The sequence below is a fragment of the Malaclemys terrapin genome, chromosome 21 (assembly GCF_027887155.1).
Source record: "Malaclemys terrapin pileata isolate rMalTer1 chromosome 21, rMalTer1.hap1, whole genome shotgun sequence".
Taxonomy (NCBI): domain Eukaryota; kingdom Metazoa; phylum Chordata; order Testudines; family Emydidae; genus Malaclemys; species Malaclemys terrapin.
Window position 1 is genome coordinate 1236752 of NC_071525.1, and position 22119 is coordinate 1258870.

At 55.5% G+C, this 22119-nt stretch overlaps 1 protein-coding gene across 12 annotated transcripts in view; it reads left to right on the forward strand.

The window, feature by feature from the left end:
• Window positions 1-392: 392 nt before the first annotated feature.
• The window catches only part of TPM3 (tropomyosin 3), a 31942-nt gene continuing 10215 nt past the window's right edge, over window positions 393-22119 (forward strand). For 2 of the 12 annotated variants that reach the window (XM_054011061.1, XM_054011060.1), the window contains exons 1-6: window positions 394-600; window positions 2047-2172; window positions 18993-19126; window positions 20093-20210; window positions 20465-20535; window positions 21367-21442. In XM_054011061.1, coding sequence (XP_053867036.1) covers window positions 487-600; window positions 2047-2172; window positions 18993-19126; window positions 20093-20210; window positions 20465-20535; window positions 21367-21442 — 639 coding nt within the window. In that variant the 5' untranslated portion in view covers window positions 394-486. Of the gene's footprint in view, window positions 601-2046; window positions 2173-10678; window positions 10864-18992; window positions 19127-20092; window positions 20211-20464; window positions 20536-21366; window positions 21443-21984; window positions 22061-22119 lie in introns of those variants that run through there. The other 10 variants (XM_054011058.1, XM_054011062.1, XM_054011067.1 and 7 more) reach the window with 7 other exon arrangements.

Genomic DNA, 22119 nt, shown 5'->3' on the forward strand with positions numbered 1-22119 from the left:
CACAGCCGCGTTTGGACTCCGGATTGGCTGTTTTCTGAAGATTTGCCCTAGGAGTTGGGGGGGGCGGGCAGGTATCTGGCCTGGGGTAGCCTCTGGCCTTGGGATCTGTGACTCTTGGAAGAGCAGGGGATCTCCCCCCATCACCCCCAGCCCACAGAGCTGCCGGTGCTTTTTATAACCATCTCCCAGCTGTCCCACGGGGGCCCAAATATGGCCCTGTCCATGAAGTCACTGAGCAGGCATCCCCCCACCCCCGCGCTCCCCAGGCGGGCGCTGAGACAATGGGGCCCTGTGGACAGACATTTCGGGAGCGAGAGGAGGCGGCTCAGCCCAAGAAAGGCAAAGGCCCCGAGCCAGCTGTCAGGGGCGTATTGATAAAACCCTCGGCCGGGGAGGGGGCCAGGCACTCGGCAGCCCCAGCCCGACTCATCCCCACCTTGCTGCTAGTCCCCGCCAGCCAGAGGCACCCCAGCCCCGCAGGTGAAGATGGAGGCCATCAAGAAGAAGATGCAGATGCTGAAGTTGGACAAGGAGAACGCCTTGGACCGGGCTGAGCAAGCAGAGGCTGAGCAGAAGCAGGCGGAGGAGAGGAGCAAACAGGTGGGAAAGAGAGGCAGGCGCTGTCCCTAACCCAGCCCTCTCCCCGGGGTTGGGGGCAGGCTCCTGCCCCAGCCAGAGACCTAGTAGCCTCTGGTCCCCCTCATGCCGGACAGCGGCACTTACCCCAGGGACAGGCAGCTTCCCCCAGGAGCCCAGCGGCTCCCCCTTGGGGAGACTCACTCCAACGCTGGGGAAGCTCCTATTGCTCCGCCTCGGATGGGGCTCGTCCCGTATCTCCAGAGCAGGAGGACTGCTGCGTGTCGGTGTCCCTCAGGGGACCTGCCCTCGGCTCCTCCAGCCCTGGGCACAGACATGCAGGAGTCGAGTCTGTGGGTACAAGTGGCGCTGCCGCGAGCCCGGGGGGGTGCAGCAGACCTGGGAGGGGACAGGGCCACAAACTGGGAATGCCCATCACCTCCCGGACGCCTGGGCACACGCAGACGGTGGTCCAGACACACTCATCCATACCTACGACACAGCCAGTCAGCCAGGCAAACACCCACATGCCAGCTCGCAGCCAGATGCACTGGGACTCACAGGTACATGCACTGCCACGCACGGAGCTGGAGTCCAGGGGGGCACTCGGAACGTACCTGAGGGAAGAATGTGGTACGTGGTGTGTGCACCACCACCAGCTTCCGTGCCCAATATACAGCATACACACACACAGATTGTGTGTCCTGAACACACCCACTCCCCCCGTAAATACCACACTCACAGACCCACCCCCAGAGAGTGTGGGTCACACGAACACCAGTCGTGTGCCCGGTGCTGAAGCCTGCTCCAGTCTTCTAGGCCTTTCACACACCGCCCAGCTGAGCCTGGCCTTGCCCCGGGAAGCGATGCCGCACCAGCTCAGCTGTGGCGTCCAGAGTCACAGCGGGAGGGATGGGAGGTGGGTTTGGGATTTAGCAGAACCTGGGCCCTGACATCCTGCCGCAGCGCACCAGGGAGACGACTCCGGAGGGTAGTTCTACAGGAGCCATTAAACCGGGGCCACCAGCAGCACAGGTCGGCCCCGTGCAGCTCCCCACTCACCGGGCAGAAGAAACTTTCCACTTGGGGCCCGATTCTCCCCTCGCTTGCCCTGCTACAAACCAGGAGCGACGGCACCCGGGTCAATGGAGACCCACTGGCCTCAGTGAGCTGAGAGTCAGGCCCTTCGTGCCCGTGTGCAACCGACCCCCACCCCCACTGGCCCCACTGCCCACGAACTGCAGATCTGGATCAGCGGGGAGGAGATGGGGGGCAGTGTCTGCTTGTGCCTAAGGCCAGCGCTGGGCATAAACTGGGCAAGCCAGGGGTATCCCAGCAAACCAGAGGGCTTGGCCTCCTTTAGGGATCCCTGCTGGGGTGCTCAGCGTCCCAGAGGGCACGGGTGGGATCGCTGGGTGGGCAGCAGCTCCCAGGTGCCAGCTGTAACCTGACGCCTCTTGCTGTTGGTAGCTGGAGGATGAGCTGGCGGCCATGCAGAAGAAGCTGAAGGGGACGGAGGACGAGCTGGACAAATACTCCGAGGCCCTGAAAGATGCTCAGGAGAAGCTGGAGCTGGCTGAGAAGAAGGCAGCAGACGTACGTATGGCAGCGCCAGGCCCCACCACCTGCCTGGGAGCACACGCACAATGATGCTCACGCGCACAGTGACACCGCCGTGCATGGTGACACACAGAACACATACACAGTCACACCAGGAACAGGTCACACACACACACACACACTCCCCCTCTGTCCCCCGCAGCCTGTAAACGCAGCTGCTCTAAGGCAGCAGAGCTGCTGTCATGAAGAGCAAACCACACCTCCCACAGCCCGGGCTTGGTCTCTGTCCGGCCATCCTGTTTTACCTTCTGTTCCTGTTTCTATAGAGAAGAAACTAACCAGCATCAACCGAAGCGGTGCCTGGAGCCCCTGCCTCAGCAAGCAGCTCTTTGGGGCGAGAGGGAGCCCCAGGGCTGGGCACCGGAGGTCAGATCCGTCTCTCTTACACCACTGGGGTCACCTCCCAGCTGGCTGAGTTGTGCTCATCACAGGGCTGACGTGAAGGGGGCAAAGGTGGCATTACTCCAGCTGTATGCTCCCCCAGTCCTGGGGCTGCCTGGGACCACCTTGGTCCCTAGCATAACTTAGAGCAGCCTCGGGGCTTCTCTATCTAACACCCAGCTGCCGAGGGGCAGTTCTGGTAGGCACAGGGGCACGCTGGCTGCGTCTCCCTTCCCCATAACATGCTGAAGGCTGGGGTGGGGTGGGGGGGACACATCAGAACCGCTACAGTAGCTCGATGCCATCCAAGGATTTCCTCAGGCAGGTGCCAGGTGCTGCCCCCACAATGGGCCGGACAGAAACCTGTCACTGGGTCAGTGCGTCAGCGGCATGCGAGCGCCGGGCTTACGCAGGTGGTATTAATAGGCTGCCCACATACCTGTCTATTCAAGCAGCGCTTGGGTTTCAGGCTGACACATGAGACGAGCTAGCCCAGCGCTGCCCCTCCAGGGCCTGGCATGCCCCTGGGGGGCAGGGTGCTGCTTTGTTCATGCAGATGGGATTTTACCCATGGCCACCCCGGGGGGAGCGAGAGGAATTAGTCACCCTCCCCCATGACAGGCCTTGCCGGCACTGGGAGCTTCGGCCATGGGGCTGGGGCCGGGGCCGGGGACCGGGGACGACAAGCACAGCTGCTGTTTCCACCTCCGGGAAACCGGCCTACCCTGCCCCGGTGCAGATCTTGCTTTAAAGGGGTTTCATCCTGTCTACACCAGGGATCTGTGCCCACGCAGCCGTACCAGGGCTGGAACAGGAGCAAACCCCAGGGCAGGCCAGGCCTCAGCCACCCGAGACAGACCCCATGCAGCTGCCCGAGGGCTCGCGCCCGGGGACCTGGGCTTGGGTTCATTCCCAGCTGGAGCGCGAGGAAGGTTCTAGAGGGGAGCGTGAGCCAGACAAAGGACTGGAGGCAGCACCACCCCGGGGAGAGGGAGAGCGAAGAGAAGGGGCAGGAGCAGCAGTGAATGGTGCTGTGTGTGTGCGCGCGCGTCTCTCTCCGCTGGTCTCTGCTCAATTAAAGCACTTGACGGTGATAATCAGAGAGGCGACAGATGGCAGGGAAGGCTGACGGCACAGAGATGACACCCTGCCCGGGATTTGCTCCTGCCCGGAGGCTGGGCTGTCTGGCTCTAGGAATAAGGGTGCTTATCCCCAGCCCTCGAGCACAAATCATCACCGGAGAACGGAGAAAGCGTGGCCAGGGCTGATCAACACCCCTGTGCGCACGAGAGAAAGCGGACTCCAGTCTGAGTTCGGATTAGGGTTAGCGTCACCTCCAGGTCACCAGTCCGGATCCAGCCCAGTATGCTGGGGGCTGCGGGTCATTCAGGGGCCCCTAGTCTCAGTCCAGGTCCTAGCAGACAGGGGTGCACCCTGCAGTTGACTGCCCCCCTTCTTGTAGGTCTCAGCAGAGGCCAAGGATTGGATGGGGCTCGGAGCCTGAACTCCCCTCTCACCGCTAGAGGTGGCAGGGCTGAGACGTGCAGGTGGGAGCCCGGGTGTGGGGAAGCTCGCCCTGTGCCCAGGGTGCCCTTCTGTGGATAAAGGGCCTCTGCCAGGGCACCTCTCACCAGCAGGAAAATCCCCTTTGAAGAGACTCTGCTGTGCCAACGTGACGGTGGGTGTGCGGTGCACATGGTGTGCACACGGAGTGAGTGGGTGTGCACAGGGTGTGAGAGGGTGCGCAGCATGCAAGGTGTGCACAGGGCTGTGCAGTGGGTGTGCAGTGTGCATTGATGTGAGAGGCTGTGCAGCATGCAAGGTGTGCACAGGGCTGTGCAGTGGGTGTGCAGTGTGCACAGGTGTGAGAGGGTGTGCACAGGGCTGTGCAGTGAGTGTGCAGTGGGCACAGGTGTGAGAGGGTGTGCAGCGTGCAAGGTGTGCACAGGGCTGTGCAGTGTGCACAGGTGTGAGAGGGTGTGCAGTGTGCACACAGAGTCAGTGGATGTACCTGTGTGTGTGAGTGCGTGGTGGTGCAGTGCACAGTCAAACTCAGCCGCAGGAAGGGACGTCCCCGGCTCCCAGTGCTGGTCAGTGGCTCCCAGGGCAGCCCTGCGGCATGGCAGGGAAAGCAGTTGCAGAGCTGTGACAATGTGGAGTCACAGACCGCACAGCCTGACCACAATGAGCAATGGGAGAGATAAGGATATTTTCAGCTGCTGGGTTCTTCCGGCCCCTGCTGCTACACAGCCTCTTAGCCAGGATCAGAGCTGTGCAGCTGGCCATGGTGTGTGCACATCTCACCGCTTTCACAGAGCAGCCAGGAAAGCAGGGCGGAAACCTGGTGTTGTGCTCCACGCCCTGGGCATGGATGCAAAGGGGCAGAAAGACCCTCCCAGGAAACAGTGCAGGATGCACTGCCCAGTCTGCATCCCCTGGGCAGGAGGCCCAGGTGCAAGGGATTCTGGGGCAGGCCCGGGGAAGATGGAGGGCCTGTCCGGGGCGGGAAAGGCCGTGGTTTGGATGCTCCTGTGCCCCAGCGAGACTCTGCCTCTGCAATGGCCCATAGGGGCTGTTGGAACCAGGCTCCAGCAGCCCCTGAACAGAGAAGGTGCAACCGCCTCCCCTGAACTCCTGCTCCGAGCCCTGGCTCGGGAGTGAATCTGGGCCTACCGTCACAGCAACATCCGGTGCAGGGATCCAGATCATCATCAGGGGCTGGAGTCCCTCCCTCCTGCTCCCGTGCGAGCTCCCTGTGGGGGAGCAGCTTCCCCGCAACCCAGGCTGGGGAGTTCTGCGCAGGCAGAGTTAGAGAGGAAGCAGTGCCAGGCCGGGGGCCGGCAGGCTGGGGAGTGGCGTATTCCAGGGGGAGAGTTGATGGGCCGGGGGGATGCAGGGAGGTAGCTCTTAGGCGGCTCTCAGGTGAGCTGAGCTGCAGAGAAGACTCCTGCACAGCCGTGGTGCGAGGAAGTGGCACTGAGGATCTGTTGCCGTTGACGGGGGTAGAGAGAGAACCTATAGTTTGAAAGCCAAGACAGCGGGGGACAGATGTGGGCTGTACGGCTCCGAGACCTGTGCCCAGGATTCAGGCCAGCTGCAACCTGCCCGTGACCTTAGGAATCCTTGTGTCCCCTGTGCTGTGGAAACAGAAACGGCATCGTCGGCCTGGGCTGGGGCAGGGTGGAAGCACTGCTATTGTTGGCCGCGGTTTCCAGGAAAACAATGGCATGAGTGGCATAGGGTTTCGCTCAGCGCCATCGTCCTCCCATCAATCATGGGGCTAAGGGCCGTCAGAGTCCCGCGCAGCTGCTGCATGGAATTAGAAGGGGATAAGCTGTTCAGATTCATCATCCACAGGGATTTGAGGGATGAAGGAGCTATCACCACCTTTCACTCGCCCGCCGCCCGTGGTGGGAACGTGATGACCCATGGGAGAATGCCTGAATTGAAACCAGGAGGAGAAAGTGTCCCCTGCCGATGGGAACCAGAAACGAGTCCCCTGATGGTTACTCAGCCGTGGGTGCAGCCCGGAGGTGCAGCTGGGTTCCCCAGGACAGTGCGAGTTAGGAATATGCACCTTTCAGTGCAAAGCCCTGCTGGTCAATCAGGCGCTGCCGGGAGATACAGGACAAAGAAGGCAGGGTGATCTCAGAGCCCTCGGCTCTAAAGGCCAGTCTGGAGAGCCAGTTATTAAAGTGCAGCCTAGACGGTTGGTAAAGCCCTTGAGGAAGGGCACGCTGCAGAGCCATAGTGCTGGTGCAATGGGTGTGCAAACAGGAACACTTTGGCTCCACACCAGCCGCAGCCTGGCCGGAGATGTTGCTTCAACCCCTGTGGCTTGGCTCAGGGCTTCCTCCTTTCGGCCCCGGGTCAGCAAGGTACTTAGGGATGTGAGTAATCCCAGCGTACTACGTCTGTGCTTAAAGTTTGGCTCATGCTTAAGGACCTTTCTGAATTGGGGCCTTAAGCAATAAAGACGAGGCCTCTCTGGCCAGTGGGTTCTGGGGTTTTCTTTCCTCTCCATCTCGCCCTCTTTCTTTCCGCTTTCCCCCAGCTCCTCTTTCCAGTTCCTCTTGCTATAGTTTTCTGGGCTCTCCAGGTTCTCAGGGGCTTGGTCTCACCACACACAGTAAGTTCAAATCTGGGCGTCCTTACGCAGGCAAATCTCTCCATTGAGTCAGTGGGGATTTTCTCTGAGTAGGGATGGAGGAAAGAGCTCAGGACTTGGACCATGCAAAGTACAGCTAAGGACAAAACTGCCTGTTAGTTTTACTCATCAGAAAAAAGGGCACTTTCCCTCGAGTCCATCTACACACTGAGGTTGCACCGGATTAATTTAAATCAGATTGAAAACCAGTATAGTTAAACCTCTGTGTAGACACACTCGTATCGGTTTAAAGCTGGTTGCAGTGGCTTTGCTTGCACCTGTACATTTCCCAGTGTGAGCTGAACCAGTATCAGCTGGGTTGTAATCGATTGAAGACAGTCCACGCACAGATACCTAAATCATTGTGAAATCACACCAGTGCAGCTTTGTGTGGCGAGCGGGCCTTGGCTGGGGAGTCAGGTGTATTTCACACTTCCCAGCCTGCAGGGCCGGTGCTTCCACTAGGCGACCCTAGGTGGTCGCCTAGGGCGGCAGGATTTGGGGGGCGGCAATTCGGCGGCGGGGGGTCCTTCCGCTCTGCGTCTTCGGGGTGTTTCGGCGGCGGGTCCTTCACTCGCTCCAGGACCCACCGTCGAAGCGCCCTGAAGATGCGGAGCGGAAGGACCCCTTCCGCCGAATGCTCTGAGGAGGAACGCTGCTGCCTAGGGCGGCAAAAACCCTGGCACCGCTCCTGCCAGCCTGACACTGTGTGTGGCAAGCATGTCTGAACCGTGGCTGCTCTGGCCGCAGCAGGGGCGGAGCATGGCTTCTTGAACCCGTGCCAAAGCTTCCACACACATGAGGGAAGGCTACAACGTGTGACTTCATGAGACGGTCATAGCACACTGTCAGGGGAACAGAAATAGTGCCACGGAAAAGATGCTAGCGGCAATCATGCAGCACTTGCCGTGGCAGACTGGCTGGAGCTGAAGTGCAAATTGTGTTTCTGTTGTGAAGCTCTACAGGAACAGTGCAATCGTGCAAATTGTGCGTAACAGGAGTTATCATCATGAGTAAAAACAAAAGTGAACTTCAGTTAGGCTGCAAATAAGCAGCAACTCAGCAAGCTCTCCTGGGACCCTGCCAAATTCACAGCACAGGAAAGCTGTTGAAACCGTTCTGCATTGCCTAGCACACAGGGCTAGAGGTGTGGGGGGAGTATTCAGAGCTAGCTACAAATAGTGGGCTTCCAGGTATGTCTATGGGGAAAACCCTGCAGCACTTTAAAGCACAGGACCCACTGGTACCAGTGAGTTACTGTGAAAAAATGTAACCCTGGAAGGGGAAGAAGCTGTCTCAAGGGAGTGGTTATGTGCTATGGAGCCTTCCGTGCAGCCCAGGTCCTAAGTGACCAGGGTCAGATTCTCATCTACTGTAAGTTGTCATAGCTTCACTGGGCTGCTGAGAATCTTGCCAACACCAAGTATTCAAAAAGAATGAATCAAGCCTCAAAAATCAGAAGGTTGGTGTAAAAGCCATGGGATAGTGAAAGTGATCTATTCCGAGCTCTTTTTATTTGCCTTCAGATTAGAGTCTGGCTGGGGGATTCACATTGGCAAACGTTTCTCCAAATCCAAGGGCTAGAAACAATGAAAGCTGAGAGTCCCATCTAATCACATGACACTGGGAGTCGGGGCTTTATGGAAAACACCAAACGGCATGAGACTTGCACTGCAATTGTGGGAGCTGGCCTCATAACTCAGACCCAATGTAATGGCTGCTCGGGAGCCTGGGTGAAATGGGGTGGGCACCTCAGCCCATTTCATAGTGGACATGTTTCCCCTGTTGTCACAGACAGCGCTAACTGCCACACAGGTTGGCAGCCTCCAAAAGAGGCCAAGGACTGAATGGGTCAAGGAGTCTGAACTCTCTTCTCACTCTGTGAAGAAGGGGGACAGATTCTTGACCTTGCTAAGCACCTATTTTGCTTCCTGCCTGCTTGTAATCTCCGATTCTTCCTTCCGCACTGCACCTAGCATAGGGGGTGCACTGGGGACAGAGAAGGGCAGATGGGGGAGTGGACAATGCACTTCAGTAATCCCCAGCTGGCATATGGTCCTTTGGGGTCCACTGTCATCTGGCACAGTTTAGTGCAACCCCAAGGGTGCTGTAACCTACATCTAGTGGTGGGGATGGGCAGTGTCAGGGAGCTGTAACTCATTCCCTGATAGCCTCGCTCTCTATTGTGCCCAGCAGAAAATCTGGGCTGGGGCAGGGAGTCCTTTTGGTCAGGGGCAGAGGCCCAGAATAAAGGCAGTAGATTTCCAGGCAGCTGATCAGGCACCTCTCCCTAAAGCTAAAGATATTTCAAAATGAAAAATGTGCTACTGAGTATTAACCCAGTTACTTTTAAAGAACCTGGACAAAATGCTGCCCAGAGCCTGAGCAATGCTGTCATGCTGGGGGGGAAACGGGAGAGGAGGGAGCCATGTGTGGGGTGATCTCAGCTGAGTGGAATGTCTAGCTGCACCCGCGAAGGCTTGTGCTCTGGGAGGTGAAGATCATGAATTATAGTCTTCATGGCCATATATGTCCATGGTCTCCTGGGCTCGGGGTCTGTGGGGATGCACCGGTGACTCCTGGGCATAGGGCTGCCACCTTCGAGGTACAAAGAACTGGGATGTACAGGGTGCTGCGAAGCCCGTGACATTGGCCAGCTGGCAGCCAGGGCTGAGCACCCGGACAGATTTCTCAGGACAGCTCCCCACGAAAGGGGAGGATACTGGGAAAGCCTGGGCAGGTGGCAGCCCGACAGGCGTGCAGGGGCGACGGTTGTTTGCCGCTTGTCCGTGTGCAGAGTGTGCAGGTCCTAGCTCTATTATCAGCAGATTGTTGTGACCTACACGGGGTGGCTGGGATTTGGGGGGTCGCGGGAAGGTTGTAAGACTGGGACTTTGGGGAGGGTTCATCGGGGTGTTTGTGGCCTTCGCAGGGGTCCTGACCTTGCCGCTCGTAAGCGTTTGTACCTTGTGGGGTGTTGTGGGGCTCGGGGAGTGAACCGCAGACGTTGGGGTCCATGGGGTGGGGATTTCGGGGGGGGGCTTTGGAGTGCAGGGGTGTAACAGACTGGGGGGCTGTTGTGACTTTGGGGTGTAACTCAGACTGGGGGGGTCGCTGGGGCTTTGGGGGTGTAACTTTGGGGTGTAACTCAGACTGGGGGGTCGCTGGGGTTTTGGGGTGTAACTCAGACTGGGGGGTCGCTGGGGTTTTGGGGTGTAACTTTGGGGTGTAACTCAGAATGGGGGAGTTGCTGGGGCTTTGGGGGTGTAACTTTGGGGTGTAACTCAGACTGGGGGGGTCGCTGGGGCTTTGGGGTGTAACTTTGGGGTGCAACTCAGACTGGGGGGGTCAGAGGTCGCTGGGGGTGTAACTTTGGGGTGTAACTCAGGCTGGGGGGGTCAGAGGTCGCTGGGGATTTGGGGTGTAACTTTGGGGTGTAACTCAGACTGGGGGGGTCAGAGGTCGCTGGGGCTGTAACTTTGGGGTGTAACTCAGACTGGGGGGGTCAGAGGTCGCTGGGGGTGTAACTTTGGGGTGTAACTCAGACTGGGGGGGTCGGAGGTCGCTGGGGATTTGGGGTGTAACTTTGGGGTGTAACTCAGACTGGGGGGGTCAGAGGTCGCTGGGGGTGTAACTTTGGGGTGTAACTCAGACTGGGGGGGTCAGAGGTCGCTGGGGCTGTAACTTTGGGGTGTAACTCAGGCTGGGGGGGTCGCTGGGGATTTGGGGTGTAACTTTGGGGTGTAACTCAGACTGGGGGGGTCGGAGGTCGCTGGGGCTTTGGGGGTGGGGCCTGCGCACAGAGTGAAGGAGGGCGGAGCTGCCGGCGCATCCGCTGCCTTGTAACCATGGCAACCCCGGAGCGGGCGGGCCCGGCAGTCTCCATCCGGGTCCCGCGGCGCCCGGCCGGAAGGGACGTCACTTCCCGGGCGGGGGCGGGGCGAGTTCCGGTATTTCAGGGCGGGGCCGGCGGGCGCGCGGCGGCAGTCGGAGCGGGAGCGGGAGCCATGGCCGGGGTAACCACCATCGAGGCGGTGAAGCGCAAGATCCAGGTGCTGCAGCAGCAGGCGGACGATGCGGAGGAGCGCGCGGACCGCCTGCAGCGCGAGGTGGAGGCCGAGCGCCGCAACCGCGAGCAGGTAGCGCCGGGGCGGGACTAGGCCGCAGCTCCCGCGGCCCGGGCCAGGGGCCTTGCCGGGCTGCGCCAGGCGGGCGGGGGCCGGGCTCGGGGGTCACCGATGGGGCGGGGCGGGGGGGGGGCCCGGCCGGTGACCCCCGGGCGGGGGCGGGGGGGGCGGTCACCTGGCCGGCGGGGTGCACCTGGGCTCGGCAGGGCTGAGCCGGGGGTGGGTCCCCGGCCCGGCCGGAGGGGTGGGGCCGCGTCTCTTCCGCTCCCTGCTCAGGAAATGAGGCAGCAAGTTTGGCTCTGAGGAAGCGCCCCCCCGGGGGTGCGGGGTCCGTGCGGGGGTGTCCCGTGCTCCCGGGTGTGCGGGGCGGTGCGGGGTCCGTGCGGGGGTGTCCCGTGCTCCCGGGTGTGCGGGGCGGTGCGGGGTCCGTGCGGGGGTGTCCCGTACTCCCGGGTGTGTGGGGCGGTGCGGGGGTGTCCCGTGCTCCCGGGTGTGCGGGGCGGTGCGGGGGTGTCCCGTGCTCCCGGGTGTGCGGGGCGGTGCGGGGGTGTCCCGTGCTCCCGGGTGTGCGGGGCGGTGCGGGGGTGTCCCGTGCTCCCGGGTGTGCAGCCTGGTCTGGGCCCAGGCTGATGGTGCGCTTGGGAGCCTGGAAAGGGGGTCCGCTGGGGTCCCCATGGGTGAGGCGTGGGGTGACGCTGCGGGGGTTGGCCTGGGCATTGTGCTGGGCGAGCCCCGCAGGGATCCCTTGTAGGGAGGCCGGCGAGGGGATGGGAACGGGAACGTCGGTGCGGTGTCCGTGCAGCATGTGGGGCTGGGCATCGCTGTTCCTCCGTGCGCGTTGGAGTGAGGTGGTTGTGAGCTCTGCTTCCTCTCCTGGGCGTGGTGGCATCTGGTGCTCTCCTTCCTGTCACTGCTGTACATGCTGCTGTAGGATGGAGGTCTGGGAGCCTCCTGGTTAGCCAAGAGGGCCCTCCCTACTAAGTAGTGAGTTAGTTAGTTGTGCTAAAGCACTTCTAGTGCAACAATGACTGTATTGTGAATGCTGAGCACCTACATAATATGCTGATGGGCGTGTAAAGACCACGCCAAGATTGTGTTAGATGTGGCTGAAGTCTGAAGCTGTTGGGGTGGCCCCATCAGGCTCCTTTGCCAGTTCTGTGACACTAGTGTGAGGCGGCAGACTTGGAATTTCTGGCCCGTTTCTGTAAAGGGTTACAAGCTGTGTGTGCCTGGAGTAGACAGCTGGCTCATGGAGAAGTTTGGGGCTTTCAGTCTGAAGCCACCACTCAGCAACTGGAGCTCAAGAAATAACTGCTGCTCAGCCCAGCACTGGGTTTGTGGTCAGAAAAAGATCTGACTTTGGAAAAAGGGGAAACAATGTACTGTGCTGCAGCCAAAGCTCTGTTCCAGGCTAGTTGGAAGCTTGTTCTAGGGCTGAAAACATCCTGGCTGGCTATTTCAAGGATGTGAGCGCATATGGAAGCAGTATCTCCTATGGTGCTCAATCTTCAGATTGGTTTTGTTACTGTGCCCTCTGGCTTTATTGTGAGCATGCCCTGAAAGCTGATGTAGAGGCTAGTCTCTGCTCAAAATGTAATTTACTAGTGGTGCTGCTCCAGTGATCTTTGACAGGCTGAAATTGTGGCTTTGCTAAGGATTGGTTTGTCACTGGTAAAACCAGTTCCACCTCCCTCGAACTGGTTCTGTAGATGACTGGTTCTAACAGATCAGAACAGTGCCTTGAATACTAGTTGTGCCAACTTCCGGGGCTTAATACCCTGGCTCCTGCAGGCTTTTAACTTAGTAAGCTTTGCATAGAGCTAAAATAAAAGCCTTACTGTTTTTAGTAACTTTCTTGCCTTGGTAATAACAAGGGGATAAATTAGATCCAGAAGTAGCCTTTATAAGCCAGCTCATCTTGTGGTAAGCTCTCTGACCATTGGCATGTATGCTAAACATGGCAGAAGCTAATACTAATTTAGCAAATCTGATCACTGCCTAAATCCTAGGATGGTGTGTGGGGAGGGATCCTGAACCACCAAAGAAAATCTAGCTTACTGGTGGGATTCTAGCCAAGTAGGCTAAGAGCTATGCTAACCCAGCCTCAGACCTACATGGGGAAATCTTCAGTACATGCAGAAAGATAGAATCTGTTCAGCTCCACTGAAGCACTAGTTTGACACCAGCTTGGAGGAAGGGCTCTGGCAGTTTGAACAATGCCATATCCTGAATGCTTTCATCCTCCTGGGCATCTGCATGCTGGTAAGTGGCGCTAAACAGTAGTTGGCTGCTAAAACTTTCTGGAGGACACTCCAGCTAGAGTAAAGATGCCAAGGAACACCCCAATTCTCCTCTAGTAGAAAAAGCAACTGTAAATATCCGTGCCTGGTTAGTAGGGCTAGGCAAAATTTCGTACAAAATCTCAACAGTTATTGGAACACTCCTGGCTCACTAACTAGTATGAGAGGGGCAGAGGTCTTCAAACCTAAGCAGAGGAAGTGGGTGTGCCAGCCACTGAATCTGTATCACTTAAATCACTTCTGTGTTCAACTTCTCCAGCTGCGCTGCAGGACCACACCCCTCCAGTAGCTAAACTCTCCTCTGCTGGGTATCAGATTATCTTGCTTCTGGTCAGACATGTAGTGTCAGGTCTACACAAACTCCTTATGGCCCCTGGCTGACCTACAGGTGCAACTTGCATGTTGCAATAGTGTAACAAGCAGCAGTTGTATTCCCTCCAGTACTGTATGCTGTAGACTTCCCCCATCCAAAGATAGCAATAGGAATGTGTAGATTGTAGGTCAATTTTTTTTGCTCAATTACTAGGTCTTTAGAAAGACCGGCTTGACAGATTCCTGTGGGGGAGGTAAAGATTTTTACAGAGCAGCATTTTAAGATCTCCTTTAGATTTTGAGCCTACTTAGTCCTAGAGAGCTGATCCCACCTTCCTTTTTACAATCTTCCCTTGCTGAGACTGCCTCTTTTGCCTTCCTCCTTTGTCTCCCAGGCTCTGTTTGAAGAGGCGTGTAGTTAGCACTGCCTGTTCACATTCCAGGCTGTTCCTTGCTGAAAGGTTGCCCATGTCTACAGCAGTGCTGCACTGGACACTCCCACTAATCGGAGGTGCTACTTAGAATACTGATTATTTTTGTTGCTCACTGTACAGTTGACTCTTATCATGAGGCATTAGTGACTCAGGTTGGGTATTGTGGCAACTTAGGGTAGGTTACTTTCTCTCAGGAAGCTGTAGTGATTGGCTAAGAAATCCACGAATTTATCTGGCATGACTCAATCTATACAGCAACACTCAAATGAAGTCTGGGCCTGTTTGAACATCTGTGTAAACTTAGTCTGGGTTTTTTATAAATTCCAGCATTACCTCAGCACACAACTATTTGGGAACTGCTACTCCAAAATGGTGTCAGTCAACTCCTTGCCTTAGCTTTCTTCTCTCTGAACTGGAGCCGGCATGGATCACTCAGCCAGGTGGCTTTTTGGACACAGCTTACCTGGCCAGGGAAACTCTTCTGGCTCCATCTAAGGAGATTCAACTCTGGGATATCCTGAATCATAGCAGCAGTATCTATGACAGAAGGGATAGCTTCTGAGGAAGGAAGGGTGGGTTCTAATCCAATGTTGTCATACTGCAGTTTTATTTGTGCTCCTTGCGTTTCAGTCACTGCTTCACTGATTCCTTGGTGTGCAGTGATGAATAGGCTTCTCTGGGTTACCTCTGTTGCCCTTTCACTGAAACTTCCTTTGAGCAGGGTCCTGAGACTCTACACTGGGGAACAAAGTAATGCCTCATGCTTGCCCCAAATCAGTTTGCCCCAAGGTAAACACAGCCTTCTCCCACCTCCTCAAATACACACTTCCCTTGGAAGTCTAAACATGCTGACAGTGTAAATAACTGGAGCTGTGGAAAGGATTCGCCAGCAGACAGTTGGTAGATTTTTCCTTTACTCATCTCCTGAGAGTCTGGCGGCACTAGCTTGTCATTCAGAAACAGCGTTGACTTGAAATGGTTTGGGGCTTGAGCTGTGATAGGTTGTCTTATCAGTCTTGCATCTCTCATGTCTCTGGTCTCTGACTCCATCCTGAACCATAAAAGGGAAGTGGGGGAAGAGCGCCTTCATGTTGGCTTGCTCAGTGCTCTAAGCACAAAAGGTGTAAAAGTGATTCTTGGCATGAACTGACTGAAGTGTTCTGAGAAAATGGAAGTGATATCACATGTGACGCTGCCAGTCCGGGAACTCGGTGGAAAGCTCCCAGACTTTCCATCCTGCTCAAATACTGGCTTAGTCAGAAAAACTGAATTGTTCAGTACATGGTGCTCTCGAATACTGGAGTCCTTGTTATGAACGTACTCAAGGCAGGGTTGGGTATGGACACTGCTCTGGAATTGCTAGTACAGGGGCAGGAAGAAGCAACCACATCATGGTCTTAGGGCAAGTTTACATTACAAAATGAAGCTGATGTAACTTAGGTTGACATATAGCCACCACAATAATTACATCACTTTTCCATGTACACACGGCACTCCTTGTGTCAGCGGTGCATGTCCTCAACAGGAGCGCTTGCACCAATTTCACTGTTAATATAAAAAGCAACAGAGGGTCCCGTGGCACCTTTAAGACTAACAAGTATTGGGAGCATAAGCTTTTGTGGGTAAGAACCTCACTTCTTCAGATGCAAGTAATGGAAATGTCCAGAGGCAGGTATAAATCAGTCTGGCGATAACGAGGTTAGTTCAATCAGGGAGGGTGAGGTGCTCTGCTAGCAGTTGAGGTGTGAACACCAAGGGAGGAAAAACTGCTTCACCTAAGCGACGCTTGCAGTGGACTGAAGTACAAACTGAGTAAACAGTCTTCAGCTTGTAGAGGGGCTGCTTTCTTTGAACTACCAGACTCTGGAACGGCATCCCCAAATAAGCTGAAATCACTGGGAGTTGGAAGGTCCCAGCACTCCTCAGAATTGGGCTCCAAGTTCTTTATGCCTTATCCTGCACAGCCGTGGCTCTGAGCAGGTCAGACAGTCCTGACACTTGAGCTGGTCTGAAAACAGGCAGCTTGCTTGATGACTTTCCTGGGAGCGTAGGGATAGAGTCTGATCCATAGAGCGTGGCCTGCCCATGAATGGGTGGGGGAGGTGAGGGGCTTGGTTCTGATGCTCTGATTGTCTTGCTGGCTGTCACTGTGGCCTGCTCCAGCAGGATCAATGCAGTGGCTTTGCTAGGGCTAAACTGAACAGCAGGATGACTAAAACGAGGAAGTTGGCCTTCAGGCCCAGAAGACCAACACCTAGCTTGTGTGTGAATTTAAGGAGGTGCCCCCGGCTGCAGTGCTGACTGCTTACCTGGGCGTCCAGGGGCTCCAATTTACATCTAGCAGTGGAAAGACACTGCAGCGCACTAAAATGAGGCCACGCCCAGGTCTTGGTTCTGCTCTTTTTGCAGCCTCATAAGGAATTCTTTTGTAATTGCAGTATGGTCATATTCTAGCTAAGCCAGCAGTTGTCATGGAAACATGTATACTGTCATCCTGGCTTGTTGCAGCCCTGTGATAGTGTTCATTCACATCCTAGATCTCTAGAGCTGGGGGTTGGGCACAGGTGGTGTCTTCTGGTCTTAGGCTTCCACGAACAGGGCTAAAGAATTCCCTTACTAGTGTGAGGAGCCCTCGTGCTGCTGGCGGGAAGTCCTACGGCGATTGGTGGCTTAGTACAAGGTTCTAAATGCAAGTTCCTATACGCTGAGGATGGCAAAGTGCTCCGTGTTCCAAGCTGGCTTGGGGTTGCCTTCCTCAGACTAGTTGTCTGCCTGAGCTACGGCTCATTGTGCAGGTGCGGGGTGACCTTGGGTGTGCCCTTCTGCACAAGGTAACAAAACCGAGCAGGGTTTTGCATTTGCAAAGCTGCCAGGAATTTCACTCCCCGATTGCTTGGGGGAAGCTGCAGTGAAGTGAGTGGTGGCAGGGTAGAAGGTGGAGCCCCTTGCAGCAGCTGGGTGGCTGAGGGAGAGGGTAGAGAAGCAGTTCCACAGCAGTGAAGGAGCCTTCTTCATACCACAGCGGGGCTGAGTCAAGTTTAAAACCCCACGTAGCCAGAAACTGACAGCTAGGTTCTCTCCTCGTCCCCCCCGCAATGGTGTGGGGACTGCATCCTACCCATTCTGGGGTTCCTCCGGCCTTGCTGGGGAGGAGCGTGCTCTCCTGTTGGTCTGTCTCACTTTCCTTAGGCTGTGCACTGATGGCAACTAGACCACTTCTTGGCCAGCGCCTTGGGTTGAACTTTCCAGTTTGAATCCCCTTCCTCTCCTGAGCCATAGGTGCTCGCTGGCTCCTCCAGCAGGCTTGGTCCAGGGCAGCACTCTTCAGGCATCAGCTGTGCAGGTTTCCACAGAAGAGGCTTGGGGGTGCACTTGCATGGAAGCGCTCACCTAGGAGGTCCCTTTCCTATGATGCACTCTGCCGCTGGATGGTACTGGCCTCTCCCCTGCTCATCAGGGCACTCTGCATCTCTGTAATGGTCCAGCCAAGGAGAAGAGCCGCATGGCTTGTCTTGAGCTTTAACTCCAAATAGATGGAGCCCTATTCTAACCCTAGCTTTTTTCCATTGCTCAGCCGGTACAGCACTGCTCCTCCCCCAGGCTCAAGTCGGCTTTGTTACATGTGGTGGTCAGGGCAGCACGGAGGAGTCTGGCAGGACCTAAAGTGAGCTGCAGCTCCTTGGTGGCTCTTCCTCTCAGCATGACTTCTATGCTACTAGGAAGAAATCCGATTGCCCAAGGCGGATGGGGAGGGTTCTTATTACTGCCTTAAGTGGCAAGCAGACATCCATAAGCTGTAGAGATCTGCCATGATTGGGGAGGGGAGCAATGGGCATTGGCCAGTGTACTGGTTAGTCTGCAGCCTTGGGCTGGGTTGTAATGTACCTAGGATACCTACCTGCAGTGTCACCGCAGCCCCTAAGGCGTGTCTAGCACTAGATAACGGTTGCAGCTATCAAAGCAATGTGCCTAGATTTGAGTGGAGATCCAAATGGCCCTGCTGGCAGAGCAAAAGCTCAAGTGACTCCCTTTCCCAGGCTCCCAGCTGGCTTTTCACCGCACAGACCTGGGTGGCCGGGTGGCCTTGGATTGCAAGGGCTACTGTGGTCCAGCCGCAGTGCAGGAGCTGTTGATACTCTAGCAATGGAAGCGTTTCCTCTGTCACTGTAGTAAACCCACCTCCGAGGCAGCAACCAGGTCAATGGAAGAATTCTTCTGTCAGCCTAGCAGGATCTACAGTGGGGTTAGGCCAATCCAACGGGCGCAGGGGGCATGGAACTTCTCACGGGGAGTGCTGGAGCTAGCCTGACCCACATCCTACATGGAGACCAGGCCTAAAGCCTTTTATAGCTGTAGTACTCCTTACTAGCCCGTGTTGAGAGGCTGACTCAAACTCCAGGCTGCGTTGTTGCTATAGCTGTAAAATTCCCTTCCCAATGAACTGGTCGGGAGACCGGATATCCCCGAACTTCCCCTCTAGCTCCAAATTCCTGCTAAACTACTGAGCAAAATCAAGCTGCTGTTCAGAGTTTGAGATGTCTCTGGAGGCTGGCAGTGACCTGCATTGGCTGGCCTAAGCACCGTCATCAGCCCTGGAAGTCTGGTGCTGCCCCTCATGGTCGGGATCCCAAAGAGCTGCTGCCCCCTTGCAGTTGCTGACTTGCTTGGAACTTTCCTCCAGCCACACTGAGTCACAGCTCAGCCCCTCAACTGGCACTAGTTCTCCTGTGTAAAGCCGCTGGCTGCAGCCCTCACGGAATGCTAGGCTGCTGTTGAGGATAGAGGGAGGAGTGTTGGCCTCACACCGTTCTGCGTAACTGGAAACCCTCTGGCAGAGCGAATAGCTGTGCAAGCAGAGGTTAGTTGGGCAGGTACCTGTCACAAGTCTGCTTGAGCTGAAATCCCAGTTCTTTGTGGTATGCTGGGAACTTGTGTGGAACAGCTTCACTGCATGAAACTGCCTGTCAAAGATGTGGCCCTGCTTTCCTTTTCCATCTCAGTCAATGGCGGAATGGGACACTGATCCCAGGAGCCCTCCCTTACTGTAAGTGCTAGACCCACTGTAGACTAGCTCACGGTGTGATCAACTCTCTAGGCTGAGGCAGAAGTTGCATCCTTGAATCGCCGTATCCAGCTGGTAGAGGAGGAGTTGGACCGAGCCCAGGAGCGTCTTGCCACAGCTCTGCAGAAGTTGGAGGAGGCGGAGAAAGCTGCAGATGAGAGTGAAAGGTGAGCTGCATTACAGAAACAGACACCACTCCTCTCTGGCTCTACACAAATATTGCAGATGCATGGTGGAGACATGAGGGGTGGGGGGAAAAACAGCACTGGGACAGGTCATGAGGGAATGGCTTAGGTTCTCCTGAACGTTAATGCAAAAACACTGAGAACCTACCAGGTGTATATGGATCTTGGGCTAAAGTATGTAGTCTAGGAGACTTAGCTCCCCAGTTTGATGGTCAGACTTTCCTTTAGAAGTCTTTTCAGGTGTCCATCCTCTGCCTTGTCACAGCCTCCAGCTTTATCCAGTCTTCATGATTTACTCTTGGCAGGTCATGCTTTAGACTGCTGCTGCTTGGGCCCCATGGGTTTCTGTATTTAACCATGAGCACGGACACCGCTTAACCCACGTAATAGTCCTCCCTGCAGACTAAGGGAGATCAGCCTCTTGCCTTAGCACTTGCCTCTGTGGAAAAGAGATGAACATCTTGGGTGGGGCTTTAGGCCATGTGTACATGAGTGAGCTTACAGCTGCATTGCTGTACGGTTGCTTGTGTAGCCCTCTCTGCTGACAGGAGAGCTCTCCCATCAACACAATATAGCTACTGCCACTTGGCGAGCTGGTTTTGTCAGCAGGAGAAGCTCTTCTGCTGACAGTGCTGTGCACGCTGCCATTTATGCCAGCAAAACTGTTGCTTAAGGGGTTGTATTTTGTACACATAAGTGGTAGTGTAGACGTGGCCTGCCACTCTCCAGAGATGTCCTAGTCTGAGTCCATGCTAGACTGAACTGCAACACTGCTGGATGAGGGTAAACTTCCTTGTGACCCCTAATGCATAGATTAGGTATAAACCCCTGGTTGCTGTCAGCCCTGCATCAAGAACAGACTTGCATAAAGGCACTGTAGTGTGTAACATGCCAGTTCAAGGTCACAGTTGTGTGCATCACCTCACTTCTTCCTCTTGTCTTGGGCAGAGGCATGAAAGTGATTGAAAACAGAGCCCTGAAGGATGAAGAGAAGATGGAACTGCAGGAGATCCAGCTCAAGGAGGCCAAGCACATTGCAGAAGAGGCTGACCGGAAGTATGAGGAGGTGAGGCTCTGAGCTATCTTGCCACACTTGGCTTCACCCAGGTGTGAGGTAGCTCTCCTAATGGATCCTGGTGTGGGAAGTGCTTTCCTGAGTGAGCACTAGGAGTTGGTGTTTCACCCAGCTGAGGTCATGCCGTCCTTTTCTTGTAAGGAAACTGGCCAGCTGGGCTTCAGGACAGCAGGGTCCATTGTGAGCTCCTTCCCCAAGAACTAAACTCTTGCCTCATCAACTATCCATGGCTTTCTCTCCTCCAGGTTGCCCGGAAATTGGTGATCATTGAAGGAGACTTGGAGCGCACTGAGGAGAGGGCTGAGCTTGCAGAGTCGTGAGTATTTTCCCTTGGACCTCATCAGCATGACTCCCTCTGCATGGGAACTAACCTGACTGAAACATCCCAAACCTTGTTAAACAAGGCCTGAAGTGTGGGCTGAGGTTTAGCTCTTCTGCCAAAGGAACTGTTACTCCCTTGATCTGTCTCACTTGTACCAGGAGAAAATGAACACTTGGTCTTTGATGTGGGGGCATGGATATCAGAGTGTTTGCCTTGTAGTGGAGATGCCCAGCCTCTTTGCATGGAGTGACTTTGTACCAGCAGGATCAGAAGGTCCCTCTCAGTCTAGTTCTTTTCACCAGCACTGCTTTGTTGGTCACTAGAGCAGCTGGTGTCTACTAGCTTATCTGGAAATTGCTGTGGGACACTGAGGCAAATGCACAATGCACCTACTGCAATTGCAAAGTCCCCCTGGACAGGCAATTAAAGCAGCACCTGGAGCCATAGAACATCAGCCCCTGAGTCTGATCTTGAACAGAGCATTGCTGAGTGGCTGGCTAATTTCTATCCAGAACATGCACAGAGATGCAATGCAAGGGCTTTTATTTCCTCAAGTGTGGCTGCTTTAATTGGTCTTTAAGGGGGAAGTCAGGGCCTTTCCATTGCGTCTTTTAGGCCTTGTATAACAAAGTCACTTGTGTGCATGTGCAGCAAGTATAGTTGTGCTTCCCACCCAGACGTGCATGTCGTGACCATGACTTTCTTTGTGTTTTTCCCCTTCCCTTCCCTCTTTTTTTTTTGCTTGGCTTTGTTTGTGATGTTGCTGCTCCTTTTGACTTTGCCCCCCTTGCCTGGCTTGTGCCATCATGTGATCGTCCCTAACAGTCGCTGCCGGGAACTGGATGAGCAGATTCGATTGATGGACCAGAACGTGAAGTGTCTGGCTGTTGCTGAAGAAAAGGTACTAACCCTTCCCTTAAAGTGTCAAACAAGTCTTGTGGCCTCCTCATCACACTCCTGCCCTCTGCTCCTTAATAGCATCTCTCCTTCATTTCTCACTTCTGGAATGCTCCATTCTCTCCTGCTGACTGGCAAACCTCCCTTTCTCTGAGCAGCTGCCCCATAGCAGAACACTTCCCTCCCCACAGCACACTTACTAATAATGTTCAGTTTTTTACATGCGAGACTTTGGGTCCAGCATGAATCTGCATCCAGCTCTCGCTGCTCTGTTTTAAGGCCTTGCTTTTGCGATAGTGTGTACAAGGCCCTAAGGATAGGTGTCTAGGAAGTGCCTGTGTGGGTGTTCACTTCCTACAAAGCTGCCTGTAAACTCTCCTGACAGCCTGGAAGTGAAATCCCACCTGGTGTGGTCACGTGAGATCTGTCTCCTAAAGAGCTCTCCAGTCTTCTCTGCACATGGATTCACTTTTTTCACCTCTCTCCTGTGTTGTCTCCCTCCCACTTTTCTTTCCTTCTCTCCTGCCTTTTTTAAAATGTCCACAGTAAATGTTCCGAGCTGGAGGAGGAGCTGAAGAATGTCACCAACAATCTCAAGTCTCTTGAGGCTCAGGCTGAGAAGGTAGGGCTGCCTTGCAAAGGGCCAGAAGCCTGCAGGCACTCCTGCATGGGCCTCCTGGC